This window comes from Lotus japonicus, chromosome 4, assembly GCF_012489685.1.
Source record: "Lotus japonicus ecotype B-129 chromosome 4, LjGifu_v1.2".
Classification (NCBI taxonomy): Eukaryota; Viridiplantae; Streptophyta; class Magnoliopsida; order Fabales; family Fabaceae; genus Lotus; species Lotus japonicus.
Window position 1 is genome coordinate 62,838,641 of NC_080044.1, and position 21,880 is coordinate 62,860,520.

Genomic DNA, 21,880 nt, shown 5'->3' on the forward strand with positions numbered 1-21,880 from the left:
TATCTTAAAAAATATCTTAATTCGTAATAAGTCCCAACTGTTAAGCTGTCACGACCTTAACGAATAAGACATCGCCACGTCACGTCACGTCACCCATGATCACTCTAAACGGTGCGTTTTGTTCATCCCCTTTCTCCCCTGCATCGTTCTTCTCCCTCCCTCTCCAATTTCTGCTACTCCTTCAACTCCATCATCATCATCATCATCATCATCATCATCACCACCATCTCTCTGCTCCGATTCGATTCTCCACAATCTTCCCCAATTCCCAATCCATCAACCTTCACCTTCCCCTTCCTAACTCGAATCGAAAACTCCGCATTGGATGAAACCAATCGTTGAACCATAGCTAGGGTTCGATTCGATCGAACACCAAAAACCGCATTTCAGTCACAGAACTGGGGGCGAATCAGTCTCGAAGCCCCGCGGCTTCATCGTCGCAGGGACTCTGGTTCTTCCTCCGCTTCCACAATGCGCCACGTGTCCACACCCTCGCTCATCTCCCCACTTTCGAGTCCGTGAGCCGCTACGCCTCCGATCTCAACCGCCCCGTCCCGCTCCCCCCGCCGGTCGTCATGGACGGCGCCGGCAACATCTCCGTCGCTCCCAGTCTAGCACCTCCGCCGCTCGAGGAGCCTGAGTATCTGGCTCGGTACATGGTTGTCAAGCACTCGTGGCGCGGACGATACAAGCGGATTCTCTGCATCTCCAGCGTCGCTGTTGTTACTCTTGACCCTTCCACGCTTGCTGTTACAAACTCCTACGATGTTGCCAGTGATTTCGAGGGCGCCGCGCCTATCATTGGACGCGATGACAACTCCAATGAGTTCAACCTTAGCGTGCGGACCGATGGCCGCGGGAAGTTTAAGGGTATGAAATTCTCGTCGAGGTATAGGGCGAGTATTTTGACGGAGCTGCATCGGATACGGTGGAACCGGTTGGCGCCGGTGGCTGAGTTCCCGGTGCTTCATCTCCGGCGACGGGCTTCTCAGTGGCTTCCTTTTGTAAGTTACCTTGTTATGTTTAGTTCCTTTTTTTGCTGGGGTTCTTCTATTTTTGATAATTCAATGTTGATAGATAGTAAAAAAAAACAAAAGATTCTGTGAGGTTTATCTGACTTGTAAGTGAAGAATGGACACGCGTGCGTGTTGATTATGGGTTTCGTTTTTAGATTGCGATGGTTAAGAGGGTATGTTACTGTTTTGTAGTGTGTTCTTTCTTAATTTGAGGATGTGCATTGAGAGAAGATAGTGATCCTAACTCCTAAGGTTTTAAGTCGAAGGGATTGGACACGTTGTACGAACTATGGAGGAGATTAGGATGATGGAGAGATGAGGGTTTTTCCTTTTTCCAGAATGGACAAGCGTGCTTGTTGATTATTGATTTCATTTTTAGATTGCAATGGTTAAGAGGGTATGTTACTGTTTTGTAGCATGTTCTTTCTTTATTTGAGGATGTGCATTGAGAGAAGATAGTGATTCTAAGGTTTTAAGTCAAAGGGATTGGCCACGTTGTACGAACTATGGAGTTAGGATGATGGAGAGATGAGGGTTTTTCTTTTTTCCTTTTTGTATATGTTATATCCTTTGATATATTGTGATATGAACTTCTATATACCAAAAACTTGTATGTGGTGGGCAGCTTGACTAATAATCCTATGTGACTGGTGATTATGACAGAAATTGAAAGTAACTTATGTCGGTGTAGAACTTATTGACACAAAATCTGGTGACCTTCGTTGGTGCTTGGATTTTAGAGACATGGATTCCCCTGCAATTATTCTTCTCTCTGATGCTTTTGGAAAGAAAAATGTTGACCATGGTAGCGGATTTGTTCTTTGCCCCTTGTATGGAAGGAAATCTAAAGCTTTCCAAGCTGCTTCTGGGTGCACGAACTCGGCTATTATCTCGAATTTGGTATGGATTGCTCTCTTCAAGATTAAATAATTATTCTGCTGGATATTAGCATCTCAAATTAGTTCACCCTTTGACACTGAAATAAGGCAGCATTTGTAAGAATGTTTTCAATATAGAATAATAACAGTGTGTAAATTATGTTGCAGACAAAAACTGCTAAATCCACTGTTGGCGTGTCCTTGTCTGTGGAAACTTCTCAGACTCTATCCATTTCTGAGTATATAAAACAAAGGGGTAACTAGTTATAACCTTGTTTACGTTCCTTAATCATCAATGTCTTTTCTTATCTTATGTGCAATGTATTTATTTTTCAATCTTAAACATATAATTACGATGCAGCAAAAGAGGCAGTTGGTGCCGAAGATACCCCGTTGGGGGGTTGGTCTGTTACACGATTGCGTTCTGCTGCCCATGGAACTCTAAATGTTCCGGGATTAAGCTTAGGAGTTGGCCCAAAAGGAGGACTAGGTGATCATGGCGATTCTGTATCTCGACAGCTCATTCTAACTAAGGTTTCACTAGTGGAAAGGCGTCCTGAGAACTATGAAGTAAGTGAGGCATTTATTAAGTTATTTACGAATAGGATTTAGTATTTCTGAGTACATTAAAAATTTGTGTATTATATTACAATCATTGATACATGCTGATGGAATCTCATGCACAAGCAATGAAGCAATGGCAAAACACCGTATTCTGAGATATTGTTTTGACTTCAAATAAATTTGGATAATGCGATTAGTCCATTACAGTATTAGATGTTGATAACTAAAAGTACAAGCCATGTGCAATGGTAGGTCTTTGGAGTTATTGACCTAAAGTGACTTTCTTGATTTTTATAAACTTGTAACATTTAGGGTGCATTTGATAAGATTTGAAAAAACACTTTGATGCTACAACTTTTTTGTTCCAAGAAAAGCACTAAAACTTTATATTTTGGCTTTCTTTTTTGAAAAGTTTATCCAATGATCATTACATTTTTTAAACACACTTTTTAATTTATTAAAAAGCTTTGTCCTAAGTAAGAGCTTAAAGAAATGAGCCCGTAACTTTGAAGTACAGCAACCAAGCAGCATAATTGTGATGTCTGAGGTAAAATCCATTTAAGGAAATACATTAATTTTGAACATTTTAGGCATCTTTAGTACAACGTGGTATGCCTTCATGTGTTTGTCAATAGTCTTATGCAGACTGTGTTCTTGAATAGGCAATATCATATTAATACATTTATATTATGTAAGCTGATTTTAGTTAGAAGGGTTATGTCAAATTTTGAGAATTTTTACTAGATGTTTGCAGGCTGTTACTGTTCGTCCTTTATCTTCTGTGAGTGCTCTTGTCCGGTTTGCCGAAGAGCCCCAGATGTTTGCAGTTGAATTTAGTGATGGATGTCCCATCCATGTAAGCCTTCTTTATGATACTCTAGTTGTGATTTATTATTCTATAAACTTTCTCATCCACATGTCATTAATTGTAGGTTTATGCAAGCACGTCTCGTGATAGCTTACTTGCAGCAGTTCGTGATGTTTTGCAAACTGAAGTAGGTAGATGTATCTCATCTTGGTTAAGAATTGTTCTATGATTGTATTTGTACATTGAAACATGATGATATATTGTGTGTAATCTCACGAATTCAAGTGCACCCAAATGTATGTCACTAAATGGTCTGGCTCAAACATAAGATTAAGTTTTTTAAACTAAAACCGAACACGCTCTCAGTCTTGTTAATCGATGTTGAACTGAACCTGTTCTTGAACTGAAGGCAGTTATGTCTAATGGTATTGTTATAGAAAAAAAGCATTTCTTATTGGAAAATGCAGTGTAAAGTGCATGTTTGACATATGGTGATGTTTTTTTATAGGGTCAATGTGCCATACCTATATTGCCAAGACTGACGATGCCTGGACACCGTATTGATCCTCCCTGTGGGAGAGTTTATTTGCAATATGGTCAACAAAAACCTGTTGCTGATGTAGAAAGTGCATCTGTGCATCTGAAACATTTAGCAGCTGCTGCCAAAGATGCTGTGGCTGAAGGCGGTTCAATTCCTGGATCTAGGGCTAAACTATGGCGTAGAATAAGGGAGTTCAATGCCTGTATACCATATAGTGGTGTGCTTCCAAACATTGAAGTGCCTGAGGTTACTTTGATGGCCTTGATCACTATGCTTCCTGCAGCACCAAATCTTCCTCCAGAGTCTCCTCCATTACCACCCCCTTCCCCAAAAGCTGCAGCAACTATTATGGGTTTTATTTCATGTTTACGTAGACTACTTGCTTCAAGAAGTGCTGCTTCCCACGTGATGTCATTTCCTGCAGCAGTGGGAAGGATAATGGGTTTACTCAGAAATGGTTCAGAAGGTGTAGCCTCTGAGGCTGCAGGGCTTGTTGCTGTACTCATTGGTGGTGGGCCTGGTGATGCAAATGTAGCAGATTCCAAAGGAGAGTGGCATGCTACCATTATGCATACAAAGTCAGTATTGTTTGCTAATCCTAGTTATATAATTATTCTTGTCAACAGAATAAAGCCCATATCCGTATCACCTTTACTTTCAATGGCTGTTGTTGAAGTGCTTGAGGCTATGATTTGTGATCCACATGGGGAGACTACCCAGTATACTGTTTTTGTTGAGTTGTTACGCCAAGTTGCTGGGTTGAAGCGTCGCTTGTTTGCACTGTTTGGCCACCCTGCTGAAAGTGTTAGAGAAACAGTAGCCGTAATAATGCGATCAATTGCAGAAGAAGATGCTATTGCTGCAGAGTCCATGCGGGATGCTTCTCTGCGCGATGGTGCTTTATTGAGACACTTACTGCACGCACTTTTTCTTCCTGCTGGTGAGCGGCGTGAAGTTAGTCGACAGCTTGTTGCTCTTTGGGCAGACTCCTATCAACCAGCTTTGGAGTTATTGTCTCGAATTCTGCCTCCTGGCCTTGTTGCTTATTTGCATACACGTTTTGATGGAGTTCTTGCTGAAGATACAAATCAAGAAGAGTCATCAACCAAGAAAAGAAAAAGGCGTTTACTTCAGCAAAGGAAAGGTCGCTTAGGGAAAGGATTAACCTCTCAAGATCAACCTTTCTCTTCAGCGCATAACTTTGGTGATTCTGATTTTGGTAGGCAGACGGTAGGTCCTCTTGTGGGCTCAGATAACTATCATAAAAATGTTTTGGACCCCAGTTCTGGACAGGCTTCAATTGTTCAATCTTCAATACCTCATATCAATGAAAATTTGACCAATGGATCTCCTACTGGAGAAGCACAAAATGGGTATTCGACTGTTGTGGCTTCAGCTATTGTGGCATCAGATAACTCAAACGAAACTCAGGGATCTGATTTTTCAAATTCGGTTGATCCTGACAGCAATGTAGTTGGTTTGCAGAATGCAGACATTCCAGCTCCTGCTCAAGTTGTTGTGGAGAACACCCCTGTAGGATCTGGTCGGCTTCTAATGAATTGGCCTGAATTTTGGAGAGCTTTTGATCTTGATCACAATCGTGCAGACTTGATTTGGAATGAGCGTACCAGGCAAGAGTTGAGAGAATCTTTGCAAGCTGAAGTTCATAAACTAGATGTCGAGAAAGAGCGTACTGAAGATATTGTTCCAGGTGGTGTAACCTTGGAAATGATAACAGGGGTTGAGAGTGTACCACAAATATCTTGGAACTACTCTGAATTTTGTGTTCGTTACCCGAGCTTGTCAAAAGAAGTTTGTGTGGGTCAGTATTATCTTCGTCTACTGCTTGAGAGTGGCAGTGGTGGCAGGGCTCAAGACTTCCCATTGCGTGATCCAGTTGCTTTCTTTAGAGCACTGTACCATCGTTTTTTGTGTGATGCAGACACAGGGCTTACTGTAGATGGTGCTGTTCCTGATGAGTTAGGTGCATCTGATGATTGGTGTGACATGGGTAGATTAGATGGTTTTGGCGGAGGTGGTGGGTCATCAGTGAGGGAGCTTTGTGCAAGGGCAATGGCAATTGTATATGAGCAGCATTACAAGACCATAGGCCCCTTTGAAGGTACAGCTCACACTACTGTTCTTTTGGATAGGACAGATGACAGAGCTTTGAGGAATCGACTTCTTTTGCTTCTAAAGGTTTGTATATATTGAGTTTACTTTTTCCTTGCTTTGTCCTATAGTGTGCCCCGACTACCCTCTCCCTAGTTTTGCTTTCTCTTTGAGTAAGAGGACGAAGAATTAATTTGGTTTCGTGTTGTGTCATACTTCTGTTTGAAGTTTTTCGTAATATTTGTGCTTTTATGTTTTGGTTACTAACATCTTGGCCGGTTTTTGGGCCAAATAAAAACATTTTAAATTTTGACCTTCATTATTGCTAATTGCAAAGGATTGGTTTTCCACATTGGTTTAATTATTTTCCTAAGAGGAGTGGTGTTATTAAAAGCGCTTGAGCAAGCATTACAATTTGCCAACTCTATTGTTTCATTTGTTTGAATATTTAATTTAACAATGGTTTAAACATTTTCAGGCATTAATGAAGGTTTTATCAAATGTAGAGGCTTGTGTTCTAGTTGGAGGTTGTGTATTAGCCGTAGATCTGCTTACAGTGGTCCATGAAACTTCAGAGAGGACATCTATTCCCTTGCAATCAAATTTATTAGCAGCTACTGCTTTTATGGAACCACTTAAGGAGTGGATGTATATTGACAAAGATGGTGCTCAACTTGGGCCAGTGGAAAAAGATGCTATTAGAAGGTTATGGTCCAAAAAGGAAATTGATTGGACAACAAGGTGTTGGGCTTCTGGGATGCTAGATTGGAAGAAGTTGCGTGATATTCGTGAGCTTCGTTGGGCTCTTGCTCTTAGAGTTCCGGTCCTTACCCCACCCCAGGTATCCTCATGTTGCAGCTAGAAGGCTGTGCTTATTTATATCTAATGACTTGACTTCTTTGTGGTCCCTAAATTCTGTTGAGATAGGTTTAATATTTTATTCTTTAATTTATTTTTCTGGTACCCTTCTTATAAATAGAATATTGATATTTTATTTAGGTTGGGGACACTGCTCTGTCCATATTGCATAGCATGGTGTCTGCACATTCAGATTTAGATGATGCTGGAGAGATTGTTACTCCAACTCCTAGAGTAAAACGAATCTTATCAAGTCCACGCTGCCTTCCACATATTGCACAGGTAAACTTGGGAATTGTTTTATTTATCAGCCATGTAGGAAAAATTAATGTTTGTTGCAGTATGCATTTTTCAAAGAAACATTTCTAACTCAAAATCACTTTGACTAGACTCTTTGATTACTGATGGTTATAACTCTTTACATTTGTCATTCTTAATTCAATTTTCTTATGATAGTATTATTTCATCAATTGTAGTTTTACTACTTTGCCAACTTCGAAACAAATTCAAATATTTATAATATTTTTATTCACTTTTTTTTCTGGGCGTGTGGGTGGGGATAAACACAGGCCATTCTTTCTGGGGAACCAAGTATTGTTGAGGCAGCTGCTGCTTTGCTGAAGGCCATTGTCACCCGGAATCCCAAAGCGATGATACGTCTATACAGCACTGGTGCATTTTATTTTGCACTGGCTTATCCGGGGTCTAATCTACTTTCAATTGGGCAATTATTTGCTGTCACCCATGTCCATCAAGCATTTCATGGCGGTGAAGAGGCTGCAGTTTCGTCTTCATTGCCTTTGGCAAAACGCAGTGTTCTTGGTGGACTTCTCCCTGAATCTCTGTTGTATGTATTGGATCGTAGTGGTCCAGCAGCATTTGCTGCAGCAATGGTCTCTGATTCTGACACTCCAGAGATAATATGGACTCACAAAATGAGGGCAGAAAATCTAATTCGCCAGGTATTGTAGACTGCATAGTAGCCACTGATGGGATTTTCCTCTCGTTCAATTTCTTTTTAAAGAATATATTCACAAAGTGGAATTGAACCCATCATCCTTCTCTCTTTATCAGGTTTTGCAGCATCTTGGTGATTTTCCTCAAAAACTGTCGCAACACTGCCATGCTTTATATGACTATGCCCCCATGCCTCCAGTGACATATCCCGAGCTGAGAGATGAAATGTGGTGTCACCGTTATTATCTTAGGAACCTCTGTGATGAGATTCGTTTTCCAAATTGGCCAATTGTTGAACATGTAGAGTTTCTGCAGTCTTTACTTGTAATGTGGCGTGAGGAGTTGACAAGAAAACCCATGGACCTTTCTGAAGAAGAAGCTTGCAAGATCCTTGAAATATCCTTGGAGGATGTATCTAGTGATGATGTAAATAAAAGAACTTCTTCTGAGACTGCCGATGAAGCATCAAGCTTGTCAAAGCGGATTGAGAACATTGATGAAGAAAAATTAAAGCGACAATATCGGAAACTTGCGATGAAATATCATCCTGACAAAAATCCTGAAGGAAGGGAGAGGTTTCTTGCCATACAGAAGGCCTATGAACGCCTGCAGGTAGGCACTAATTTTCATTTTGGAATCATGTTTTAATAAATGTCACGAAGACGGCATGATTGTTTCTACATAATGGTTTTCATTCTGATTCTAAAGTCTTTAGTATCTCTGTTTAAAAAATGCAAGATCTATGATTTTCTTAAGCACCTCGTTTATGATATCAAGTATCTTATGCATGCAGTTCCTTATACTTCTTTTTCTGACCATAGGTGGCAATGAAGATCTCTTATTTTCTTTTTTGGGTTATTGACTTAAAAAAGTTGGATATGGAGAAGAATTGCACATCCATGTATATTTTTTTTGATAGGCAAATGTTAGTTGTTAGTGATGTTAGTAAATTAGTTCCTTCACCAAGGTTTGAACCCTGGCCCCTTCACCCTTCATTCCCCCCAACCCTTATGTCCTCTAGCTCTTACCACTTGAGCTATCCCTCAGGGACATTGCACATCCATATATGCTCCTGACCTGTTTATTTGTTAGCATATTAATGATTAATCTTTTAATGACCCAGCTGCCGAAGGTCTGCATGCCGTCTTATAATGGTCATATACAAGCATAAGAATTGGATGTGGTGATCGTAATGCTGATTCATTTCACTGATTTCTTGGTGCATGTTTATAGCCTTGATTACTAGGAATTATAATGGTCATATACAAGCATAAGAATTGGATGTGGTGATCGTAATGCTGATTCATTTTCATTATGATTTCTTGGTGCATGTTTATAGCCTTGATTACTAGGAATTATAAAACCAAAGGATTTTGTTTTTGTATTTCATTTGCAAGCTACATCATATTTATGCCTTTTCTAATTTCTTAACATATTTACTTAATTTGGCCAAAACTCAGGCTACTATGCAAGGATTGCAAGGTCCTCAGCCTTGGAGATTGCTGCTTTTGTTGAAGGGACAATGTATTTTATACAGAAGATATGGAGACATATTAGAGCCATTCAAATATGCTGGCTACCCCATGTTGCTGAGTGCTGTTACTGTTGATAAGGATGATAACAACTTTCTTTCTTTAGATAGAGCACCTCTCCTTGTTGCTGCATCAGAGCTTGTCTGGTTAACGTAAGATTTCCATGTTTTTTCTTGGGAGGTTCAGCATTATGCTAATTGGTTTTAAAACACATTGGGGTAACATTTGTTGTTTGATTGAATTTTCATGTGTTCAGATGTGCATCTTCTTCATTGAATGGTGAGGAGCTGGTAAGAGATGGAGGAGTACAACTTCTTGCAACCCTTCTTTCCCGTTGCATGTATGTTGTTCAGCCAACTACTCCTGGGAATGAACCATCTGCCGTTATTGTTACAAACATCATGCGGACATTTGCAGTTCTAAGTCAATTTGAGGCTGCCAGGGCCGAGATACTTGAGTTTTCTGGATTAATTGAGGACATTGTGCACTGCACTGAATTTGAGCTTGTACCTGCAGCTGTTGATGCTGCTCTACAAACTATTGCCAATGTTTCTGTTTCCTCTGAGTTGCAGGATGCTTTATTGAAGGCTGGTGTTTTATGGTATGTCCTCTTCAGTTATTGTTTCATTGGATTAAGTATTTGGTATCTATTTCAAGTTCTCAACCATAGGTTCGTTCGTAAGAGGATGAGTCTAGAACTTAGTAGAATAAGTAGCTTCAATAGGAGCTGATTTGAGTAGAGCTTGTTAAATAAGCTTTTCTGTAATGAGTGTTATTTAGAATATGCTCAGTACCATCTGGAAATACATTTTGGGCTTTATGCTCGAATGGAATTTTGACAATACTTTTAGGCCCCATGGTAATATAGTCAGAAATTATTACAATTATAAAGCTGCAGCCTAAGCTGGTTTTTAGATTTCACAAAGGTTTATTTTCACGAGGTTCCAAATTGAGTCATAATACTGCCATTTGGATAGTTTGTTACTGAACTCATCCATGTCATCATGAAATATTGACTTCTCGACTTCTTGGTTAGCTGAGCTTTAACTTTAATATGTTGACAGTAATCATTTGCGGTACATAATTGTTTCTGTTCTGTTCAGTTATACATCTGATTTTTCTGTCATGATAGGTACCTTTTGCCACTACTGCTTCAGTATGACTCAACTGCAGAAGAATCTGACGCGAAAGAATCACACGGTGTTGGTGCTAGTGTTCAAATTGCAAAAAACATGCATGCCATTAGAGCTTGCCAGGCTCTGTCAAGGCTCTGTGGTTTGTGTGGTGATGGGAGTACAATACCTTATAATCAAGCAGCTGCTAATGCTCTGAGAGTTTTGCTAACTCCTAAGCTTTCTAGCATGTTGAAAGATCAAATGCCCAAAGATTTACTGTCCAAATTAAATGCTAACCTGGAGTCACCGGAGGTGAATTTCCCCCTTCATTCCTTACCCTTTTGTTAGTGACACTTATTTTCTTGCTAACTAGACTATTATTGGCAACAAATGAAAATGAATATTTTGCATTCTTAAAAATTTTAATTTCAAATTGCACTGGTGTTAGAACGTCCTTGAAGGGCCAAATTTGTTGTAAAATAAAATATAGGTGTCAGTCGTTGGATTTTGTTGGGTTTCCTTCTATTCAGCCTGTTTAGGATGTAAGAGTTGAGGATGATTTCACGATATTGATAAAATGAGCATGCTGCGACAGGAGTCTCTGCTGGCTGATTTTGATCTGAAGATATAAAACAAACATTTTGGGAGAACTTTGAATAAAATTTGTAAAGCTGAAGAAATTTTGGAGAGAAAATAATACTTGATTTTGAGCTGCAATTTTTTTTTGACATTTTCCAAGAAAGTTTAGGTCTGTTTGTCGAAGGAGTTAAAAGTTTGTTGGTTAGTTAGGATTAGTTGGGACTGAGATATTTTGAGAAGTTGGCCATCTTGTTTATAAGTAAAAGGAAAGAATTAGAAGGAAACTATCTAGGCGTTTGAGAGGCAATTGGAGCATTAGAGCTGGGAGGAGGGCAGACCTTTGAATATCTGCAGTGTGTTATTTTCTGTAATCTAGGAAAGTCTTCCATGTATTTTCTAATAAAATACCAGGTTCCTAACCAAAAGAACCTTGGATAAATTCGGTACAGCTGAATCAATTTTAGAACGGGCTAAAAAGATCTACAACACAGGCAAAAAGTGACCAGTCTTCTGGTCAGGCAAACTTCGAAATTGGATTTTTTTTGATGTTTAAACGGATTGAACAATCTTATTTTGTAGTTATATAGTTTCTAATATTCAAAAAGTAAGTTTTTTTTTTTGAGAAGGAAATATTCTTGCATTAGCTATTGCTTCATTACAAATTCATTCCTCACTTTACGTGACCAGAAACAAATAATTATAAGTGCACGCATTTAGTTCAGGTGTTGATGTTAAAATAACGTAGCTAAAATATAGCACTCATTCCCCTCCCATTTATTCCTGGGCCTTTCCACTCCCACCCTCTCAAATGAAGAAAAAACACAAGGATAATGCACCTAACTCTAACAATTTATAGTAGATATAATCTTAGATATTAGTTTGTATGGTTATTTATTATTTCTACAGTTTTCTTGGTCATTCCATAGGTTTTATTTACTGACTAGTTTTGGCGTCCACTGAGATAATCCATGAACTCGTATATAGCTTTTTTTTGTTTAAAGTAGAGGTTACTACTTTATGCAGTATTTCTCTCTCTCCATGCTAATTGTACTCAGAAGTTGATGCTATCTTTTGAATACTGTATAGATTATCTGGAACTCTTCAACACGGGCAGAGCTGCTGAAATTTGTGGACCAGCAACGCGCAGCTCAAGGTCCTGATGGTTCATATGATATAAAAGAATCACATGACTTTGTCTATAAAGCACTATCAAGAGAATTATTCATTGGCAATGTTTACTTGAGGGTCTACAACGATCAGCCAGATTTTGAAATTAGTGAACCCGAAGCTTTTTGTGTTTCTCTAATCGACTTCATATCTTATCTTTTGCACAATCAATGTGTTGAAGATGTTGATCATAAGGTTGAAGAAACCAGTAATTTCATTCAGACTTCTGAGCATCTAAGCGAGGCTGTTGATGGACCTGTTAATGAACAGCAGGTCCTGGATAATTCCAGCATAATGTCTGATGAAAAATCTACAGGGAAGGAAGAACTAGAGATGATTAAATATCTCCGTTCAGCACTGATCTCCCTTCAGGTTAGTTCCCAACTGCCTAACTCTATATTGAAATACATTTTTATTTAGTATGCCTGACTAATCTTGTTTATTTTCTGCAGAACCTTCTGACAAATAGTCCAAATTTGGCATCCATATTTTCTAATAAAGACAAGCTACTGCCTCTTTTTGAATGCTTTTCTGTGCCTGAAGCATCAAACAGTAACATTCCTCAACTTTGCCTGGCAGTGCTGTCACTCTTAACTGCGCATGCTCCTTGTTTGCAAGCCATGGTTGCAGATGGATCTAGTCTTCTGCTTTTATTACAAATGCTTCACTCAGTGCCTAGTTGTCGTGAAGGGTCTCTCCATGTTCTCTATGCATTGGCAAGTACACCAGAACTGGCCTGGGCAGCTGCCAAGCACGGTGGTGTTGTTTACATTCTTCAATTGCTCTTGCCTTTGAAGGGTACAAATCTTGACTTCTCAGTTGGTTTTATATTTTTTTATTTCTAGAATCTAGAATCTGCTTGTAGATTTATAAATATTAATTATAAAGATTATTCCATGCAGAAGAAATTCCACTCCAACAAAGAGCTATGGCAGCCTCCTTGCTGGGGAAGCTTGTTAGCCAGCCAATGCATGGACCAAGGGTTGCTATAACACTTGCAAGGTTCCTTCCAGATGGCCTTGTATCAATAATTAGGGATGGACCTGGTGAAGCTGTTGTAGTCGCCCTTGAGCAGACTACAGAGACACCAGAACTTGTATGGACGCCAGCAATGGCAGCTTCCTTATCTGCACAAATTTCCACTATGGCATCCGAGCTGTACCGTGAGCAGATGAAAGGTCGTGTTGTTGATTGGGATGTACCTGAGCAGGCATCTGGACAGCAGGAAATGAGAGATGAGCCACAGGTATCACCTACTATATCTGTGTATAGAACCACTTTGATAAAATGATGGATAGAATCTTTTGTTTTTTTGCTCATCAGTGGTCACTTTTTTTGTACGAATGCAGGTTGGTGGCATCTATGTTCGGCTGTTCCTGAAGGATCCCAAATTTCCTCTGAGAAACCCCAAAAGATTCTTGGAAGGTCTTCTAGACCAGTATTTGTCATCCATTGCTGCCTCACATTATGAGGCCCAGGCTGTTGACCCTGAGCTTCCTTTGCTTCTGTCAGCTGCGCTTGTTTTATTACTACGCGTGCACCCTGCACTAGCAGATCATGTTGGGTATCTTGGATATGTACCGAAACTAGTTTCTGCTGTTGCATTTGAGGGAAGGCGAGAAACAATGTCATCAGCTGAGGTAAATGACGGGAAGCATGCAGACAAAACATATGGCCCAGATAATGAATCAGCAGAGAACACACAAACTCCTCAAGAGCGTGTGCGCCTGAGTTGTTTGCGCGTCTTGCATCAACTGGCAGGTAGTACCACGTGTGCTGAAGCCATGGCAGCAACCAGTGTTGGAACACCTCAGGTATCTGACAAGACATATTATACATGAAGTTCGTCATGAACCTACCATTCTATAAGCTTAAGCTTTTGAATAAAGTAACATAATGATTTTTATATTATAGGCATGAATCGTGCACCATGAACAGACCCACCTACCTTGTGCTGAAATTGAACTTTTTATTATAATAATGTGAGAACAAGGAACAAATTTCACACTAGGTCATAGAGAGAGACTCTAATACCATGTGATGAACCAGCAATTCCAACAGTTTAAGCTTTGGTGAAGACAAATAAATGGTTTTTATATTATATTTCTAACACTTGCTAATTTACGTTCCTTTTTGCTGGATATGATATCCAACATCAACTTTTTTTATTAAACTGTGATAGTGGCCCTTTTTTGGGCTGGGGCCTGCTTAAAAGAAGCTCTTTGGTTTATATGGTTTATATCATGTTACTTTGAGCAAGAACCTTTACCTTTTATTGTCATATTTACAATGCAACTCAAAGAAAAAATATAAATGTGAAATGCCTGTCATGTGATTCTTCTTCAATCATCTTAATGATCCTCTCTGTAGTTCCTGTATCCCCGAACCACTCTGGCCCCCGTTTTGTTCATCTTCTATTTCCATGATGTCTGTGACCTTGTTTCATGAGATTTAAAATCAACTACTGACTATTTTTTGGTAATCTTTTTTTTAATCGTTTGAATAGCCTCCACACCTAAAAAACTAAAACGAAAAATCGTGCTGTGCTCGAGAAATTTTGGTTTTGATGAGTCCATTATTTATTTATTTTGAGAGATGGGGGTAGATATGCTCCTGTTAAGGAAAAAGGTTAAATATTGAAAAAGGGAGGACATCCCAGTCAACTGAAGCTGATTTTGATCTTGCTGATTATGGAAAATATTTAATTATATGTGAAGTTTACAGGTTCTGATAGTCTCACATTTTAGGGAGAGTTCTATTTTATACTCCCTCCGTCCCTAATTATAAGCTAACATTGAGACTTTTTTTGTGTCACTAAATATAAGCTAACCTTGCAAAAGTTAATATTTCTTTCCATATTCACCCTTGCATTTATTGGTAGTGGAGCACCACCATTAGTAGTACAATGATGAAAAAGTGTTATCATAAATAGGGGTAAACATAGAAAGTTGTACATTTTTTTTGAAAACCAATGCATCAATTAAGGCTTTCTTAATAAGTGTGATTTTTACAACTTTAGCTTATAATTAGGGACGGAGGGAGTATTTGATAATATAACAACGCTTTTGTTTGTCGTATTTCACTTGTCTATATGTATCACTCACATCAGTCCTGTCTTTGACCAAACAAAGTTTCATTGATGTTCTCCTTCAAATTTCTTTTCCAGGTTGTTCCAGTGCTAATGAAAGCTATAGGGTGGCAAGGCGGAAGCATTTTAGCTCTTGAGACCCTAAAACGACTTGTGGTTGCTGGAAACCGAGCTAGGGATGCTCTTGTTGCTCAAGGACTTAAGTGAGTACCTCATATATCTGCTTTTAATTAATTTAATATTTTGTGCCTTGGAGATCCAAAGTTCAAGAAGAACTTTGCATTAGTTGCAGACAGACAACTGCCAAAAGATGCAATGAAATAAAATAAAAACTCATGAAATCAATATCAATTATTAGGCCTGTCTTTGTTTGTCTGATTATGTAAAATTTTGTACAAGTCCTTTGATTTCCACTAGTTTTGTAGATTTGAAGTTTAGTCATGGTAGTATTGTATGATCCCGAGTTTGAAATTTGAGTTAGTTTTTATTTATAAATTACAGCAAATTGTAAAGCAGTACTATTACTGTTTCCAAATATCAGTCAATATTTGATGTTGATGTTTCACACAAGGATTAAAAAATTCACTAAATACCTCTTAATTTTACAGATAGAACTGCATTTGTCTAAACTACCCTATGACTCAATTCATGCTCTCACTCACATTCTGCTTAGTTGTAATACCAAGAGACAATGATAAAATGAAACAAATTTTATTATCTCATAAACTGAATATTATTTTTTAAATTCACCTTTTTCACGGCTTTGAAATTTGTTATTTTGTTGGGTGACACATTTTTGGTTTTGAATATGCCTAATTATTCTTTGTAATGATATTCATGAAAGATGTTTAGATGGTCCATACTTGAGATAAAAGATAATCTATAAATTTATAAAAATGAATTATCCTGCTTGGAAGATCATGAATGGCTTTGGAGAATTGGAATCCCATAATGAGAGATAAATACTCTTTCAAATGGTTATAGGTGTGCATCCTTGAAAATTGTCTTATTTGTTTATGGAAGTAGAGTTAATAAGTAGTTTTTTTTTTCTCTTTCTGTCTCTCCATTAAAATAAACTTTACAAACACTGCAGAGTTGGTCTTGTTGAAGTACTTCTTGGTCTTCTTGATTGGAGAGCCGGGGGCAGGAATGGATTTTGTTCCCAGATGAAGTGGAATGAATCTGAAGCATCAATTGGCAGGGTGCTGGCAATTGAGGTCTGAATCTCAGTCGATTTTATTCTTCCTCTTTTAAGTTTGAATATCTCTCTGCTACTTATTTTCTTCTTTATCAGTATGTTCTGTTTCTTTCTTTCTACTCCTAGATAAAAGTGTGATTGTTTGTCTGCAAGTTCTATGGTCCTCTTATCAATTTAAAATGCATCTAGTGTTTATTTAGTGGATTTCAAATTTTAATCAGTTCGCATTTTGTTTGTGTGGTCTTTGGGGGGTTTCCATGGAAATGACCTTCACCTTTAAATTTCCCATTTCTTTATTTTCTGACACTGTACAACTTTACATTGAGTCTAGATTTTATATTTCTTTCTGCGAGTATTTTTATTTCTTATTATAGGTGCACAATTTGACAAACACTAAAGAGAGTGATGGTATTTATGGTTTTTCTAGAGAAAATAATCTAGATTGACTAATTTGTGCCAAATTTCTGTTTACTCATTTGTTACTGACAAGTTACACTTTTATGCTGATTCAGGTCTTGCATGCCTTTGCCACTGAAGGGGCCCATTGTACTAAAGTGCGGGAACTATTGAATAATTCTGATGTGAGTCTCAATACATCTCGATTAGTAATATAATGGCTGTTGAAGTTTTGACTTTTTCCTCTTGGCAATTGAAATTGTATTGTATGTTGCAAGTATAGATATTTTACAATGAATTTTCCTTACTGCATTCCAGGTTTGGAGTGCGTACAAAGACCAGAGGCATGATCTGTTCCTTCCTTCAAATGCTCAATCTGCAGCTGCTGGAATCGCCGGTCTAATTGAGAATTCATCGTCATCGAGACTCACTTACGCCCTCACAGCTCCTCCACCTCAACCGTCTAATTCTAAATCTCCTCCATCCACGTCTGATATAAACGGAAAGCAAGATCAGTTTCTATAGTACGAAACCATATATCTATCCAAAGCCTATACTAGTAACTCACCTGTATAGTACACTGTACAGTTTTGTTGTCTACATGCTCCTGGGTTGGTTTTTGGGAAGCATTTGCAATTTTCTTTTAAGAGTTCTTCGTTTGTGTAAAGAGGGATTCCCCACCTTCCATCCCTCACTTTTCTCCTTGTAAATTGGATGGTGTATTTACTAATTTTTGCTACAAAATAGTGAGGTGATTTTGCCCATCTTGTGTGTAATCTCAATTGATGAAGCTAAGCCGGCCAAAACCCAATAATTTTCATCATTTCGACCCAGCCTAGCTTGCTAAAAATGATACTTTTGATTAAAGTGTTTAATCCATATTAAAGATATCAGCTAGTTTTACATCGAAGCTCTAACTCGGGTTAAAGTTGATACTTGAGTTGGATGATTTACTTATAATATATAAATTTAATGTTGAATAATTTACTTAATATTTTAGAACAACTTCTTCCTTTACAAAGTTACTTTGAGTAGTTTCTTTTAAAAGTACTTCTCATTCCAACATGAAAATCTACCGAAGTTTCCATATATACACACGTGTCATAAAAGCAAGGTAGCTTAATGAGCAGCCATAGTTCAACAAACTAACCTAACCATGATTGAGCCTCATAATCATAAAAAGAGATGTAGTTGGGCAAATGAAGGATATTGTTTTTATTATAGATGTTTCCGTGAGTAACCAAATTTTGTGTGGTGTTATCTGTCCCTTTGTCATGTGCCACATGTTTTCTCATTAATTCTCAGTCTTAACATCCTTTCATCTATGGTGTTATGTCAATTTGTCCACAACTTAGCCTCGTATACATGCCTAGCTTGTTTTTATCAGATTCGACTTTCGAGAACCAGTTAGGGTTTTGTCACCATTCAGTAATGAGAAACAAGTTGAGATTTGTCAAAGCTTTCATGAACAAAGGAATATTGCTTGTTTATAATTTTTTTCTTTGTTTCTTCGTTTTCGCATTGTGCATCTGTCACATGACAGCTAACTACACACACATATATAATGGTAAGATAATTACCTACGCAAACGAAAATAAATGTTGAGAGTAGGGATTAGGTTATGTTAATTGCACCGCGTTATCCATCATACACTCCAGTGAAATGATTAGTCAGATATATATGAAGTGCAGGGATGATCTACTTATGTAGTGAAAATTTATAGTTTCCAGTTCATTTTTGATTTAAAAAATTACCGATTATGGATGATGTGAACCTAAAACATAGAACCAAGTGAGTTGGTGTAGTGGTTCAGCACTTCATCCTTTAAGCAAGTGGTTGAGGGTTTGAATCCCAACTCTTGCGAATAGAAAAAACTCCTTGGCCAGCCCCCTACCGCTTAGTGCGCTGACCGTGGGACGATGGATTAGTCTCACGGCTATTGACCGTGGGGATACATTGGTCAAGACTAAAAAAAATAATAATAAATAAAATATAGACTTACCCAAAAAATAATCATAAGAGAAAAAATTTCCAAGTAACATTTACAAACCCACTACTTGAATTGACTATTTTCAGTTTAACTAAGAATTTCAAAATATTTTTAGTACAATGGAGAGCATATTTATTACTCATAATAATAAATCCTTCAAGTCAAACAAGATTATCTAATTTATTTACACAAATAAATACACAATATTTTTGGTGTTGACTAGTGTGGTCCGCTTAAGTTAAAGGGTCACCCTAGACCACAGTCTAAACTTGATTATTTAGTAGAATTTGGGATCAACATGAACCACCTAATTAAAAAATTCAAAATTAAATAACAATCAATTTGTCAAAATATATTTGTCTTCAACCTCGACCCTTAGGACCCGTTTGGTGGCCAGGATAGGATATGATAGGAAAGTAGGATATTAACAGGATATGATAAGAGCAGGATAGATTGTTATCCTGGCAAGCGTTTGGTGTGCACCAGATAGGATACAATGTTAATATCAAACAATGAATAAAAATTCATAATATATTGTATAAGCTTATATTATTGTGTCTAATACGGCGTGACAAACAAGTTTTTATATCATCCAAGAAAAATGTTTTAGAATAAGTCCCCGAAGGATAGCTCAAGTAGTAAGAGCTAGAGACACAAGAGGGGGGTGGGATAAAGGGTGAAGGGTCTTGGGTTCGAACCCGGAGGAGAGATTAATTTTTTTTTTGTTCTTTGGTCACCAGTCTCCACGGGAAAAGGGGCCTCGAAACTAATCTGGCTCGGGATACGGTAGTGATGTCCCTGGCCACAACGGTATTATTTTTTTTACCTTAGAGGGAATCGAACCCGGGCCAGAAGCATATGCGAAATCCCTTAAGAAAATGCACATTCACCACTTATACCACCCCTTGTGGTTGGAGGAGGGACTAATTTACTAATATTTCTAACAACTAACATTTTCCTATAAAAATAAATAAATAAATAAAAATATAATAATACTAACATTTGGGACCACCCGTATATGACCCTAATGGTCCAAATCCATGATAGATTTCACCAAATATTGTCTAGGTTTGGCAATTGAGTGAAATATAGTATCTCTTTCCTACATTTATGTCAAAAAGATGTTTGCTTCATTGCTTATAATATTTTACTTTGGCTTCACATTTTTAAGATCTGAATTTGCTCCCTCTATTTTTGAAAACTGTATTTTAGTCTCTTTATTTTTCTCTTCGCAAGAATTTAAATGCATGTTCTAGAAATAGAGGAAACAACTCCATCCGTTTTAAAATTTACAGACCAAAACAAAACAAAATTATTAAATTGAATTATACTTTTGATCCTATAATTTTAATAATTTGTGATTTTGGTCCATGTTATTTTGGCCTTGACCAAGATATCCCCACAGCTGACAGCCGTGAGACTAATCTCTCGCCCCACGGTCAGTGCACTAAGCAGTAGGGGCTGACCAAGGAGTTTTTTCTATTCGTGTTATTTTAATTGCATGTTCATATTAAATCTCTTTACTTTCAAAAAAATTAAAAAACATTATATATGACTAAAACACATTTAACCAACTAAGTGGGTTGGTATAGTGGTTCAGCACTTCATCTTTAAGCAAATGGTTGAAGTTTGAATCTCAACTCTTGCGAATAGAAAAAATTCTTTGGCTAGCCCTCTACGGCTTAGTGTACTGATCATGGGGCGAGGGATTAGTCTCATAAATATCGGCTGTGAGATACCTTGTTCAAGAAAAAAAAAAAAACACATTTAACCGTGCTGTGTGATTTGGACATAAATCCACCGTATCTAGGCTTAAAACTGGACAATCTTTTTAAATCAGTATATCCATGTTATCACTCAAGACTTGAAAATTAATTTATTAACTTATTCAATTCTGATGGGGTCTGGTTTGGAACATACGTCGCAACGAAGTAATAAATAAGAATTTTGCATGTTGTGTTTTCTTTTACAAGGGTTGCCTATACCAATTTGTTTTGAATTTGGATTACATGTAATTAGACATTTTCTATGTTCACTGTCATATCATAGGGTGCAAAAGTGCACCACTTTTTTGTTTTTGCATATTAGGCGCACCTTGATTAAAGCATTTCATTAAAACTATTTTTTTTTTATTTTCTTATTAAATGGTAAAAATATTCACTACACAACTTACCTACTTAAGGGACAAATTCGTAATTGAATTATATATATATAAGTCCCTAAATCCTTGATCTCTAACTGTTAGTGATTGATTTAGTGCCCTACTTTGGAGACCCGATTCGGTCGCCGATTTTAGAGATCAATTCAGGGACAATTGTTTGGGACCAAGTTTAGTAACTGAATAGTTGGTCTCTAAATGATTACTAATGGTTCTATTATAAAAGTCCAATCCAAAATTAAGAAATCTAGTTTTGGCTTATATATGTGACAATCAACCACAAAACGCATACATCAACGGGTATACAATTATTCTAATTTAAACGAATGTCTTGAGTTAGAGTTCCTATAAATGTATGAATACTGTAAAAAAATTACACATCATTAAATTAAAACTCATCAATTTATCATGTCATATATGAGCTTTTTTTTAAAAAAAAAATGATTCATTCAATTAAGAAGAAACAGAGGGCTCAGAGGCCATTACATTAGATTAGACTAAGCCATAAAAGTCTTGAGGGATCTCCTCAATCCAAACTCAAACACCTAAAGTAAAAGAACGCTTAGCTAAAGCATCAGCGACACTATTGCCAGCAAAGCGAATAAAGCTGAAATCAAAAGCATCAAAACCAGAAGACAAACGACGACAATCTAAAATCGAAGAGTCTAAAATAGAGCAACCACCCCGGCGCTTCCACGCCTCATAAAGAAGGAGACAGTCGGTCTCGAACACTACGTGCCGGAAACCAAGATCCATAGCCAAACCGAGCGCCCAACGGAAAGAGAGCCCCTCCGCTAACAAAGAAGATGATGCTGGACCCTGCGAGGAGCACGCTGCTGCCAACACTTCACCACGAGAATTCCTAGCAACAAGACCGAAACCTGCGTCACCGGTAGGAGCCATCGCCGCATCAAAATTGATCT

General features: G+C 37.8%; 1 protein-coding gene across 2 annotated transcripts; it reads left to right on the forward strand.

Annotated features, from left to right (window-relative positions):
* Positions 1-121: 121 nt before the first annotated feature.
* LOC130710164 (dnaJ homolog subfamily C GRV2) lies at positions 122-17,573 on the forward strand. Of its 2 annotated transcripts, XM_057559325.1 has the most exons (22): positions 122-1,004; positions 1,680-1,916; positions 2,063-2,150; positions 2,256-2,464; positions 3,213-3,314; positions 3,391-3,453; positions 3,775-6,006; positions 6,398-6,760; positions 6,919-7,059; positions 7,347-7,739; positions 7,852-8,346; positions 9,195-9,418; positions 9,523-9,867; positions 10,399-10,693; positions 12,047-12,499; positions 12,580-12,925; positions 13,030-13,373; positions 13,477-13,941; positions 15,294-15,418; positions 16,309-16,432; positions 16,926-16,994; positions 17,128-17,573. In XM_057559325.1, the coding sequence occupies exons 1-22, from the start codon at positions 576-578 to the stop codon at positions 17,332-17,334; spliced, it is 7,749 nt and encodes a 2,582-aa protein (XP_057415308.1). In that variant the 5' UTR covers positions 122-575; the 3' UTR covers positions 17,335-17,573. The 2 variants fall into 2 exon arrangements, with proteins under 2 accessions (XP_057415308.1, XP_057415309.1); XM_057559326.1 differs by lacking the exons at positions 122-1,004; positions 1,680-1,916; positions 2,063-2,150 and having other exon boundaries at positions 2,324-2,464; positions 3,203-3,314.
* Positions 17,574-21,880: the final 4,307 nt, after the last annotated feature.

Excerpts from the sequence above, each read along its gene's own strand:
- LOC130710164 (XM_057559325.1), top strand. The coding sequence starts at position 576 with ATGGACGGCGCCGGCAACATCTCCGTCGCTCCCAGTCTAGCACCTCCG. Across the intron at positions 7,060-7,346 it reads GCCTTCCACATATTGCACAG|GCCATTCTTTCTGGGGAACC; the intron begins GTAAACTTGGGA and ends GGATAAACACAG. Across the intron at positions 16,995-17,127 it reads AACTATTGAATAATTCTGAT|GTTTGGAGTGCGTACAAAGA; the intron begins GTGAGTCTCAAT and ends ACTGCATTCCAG.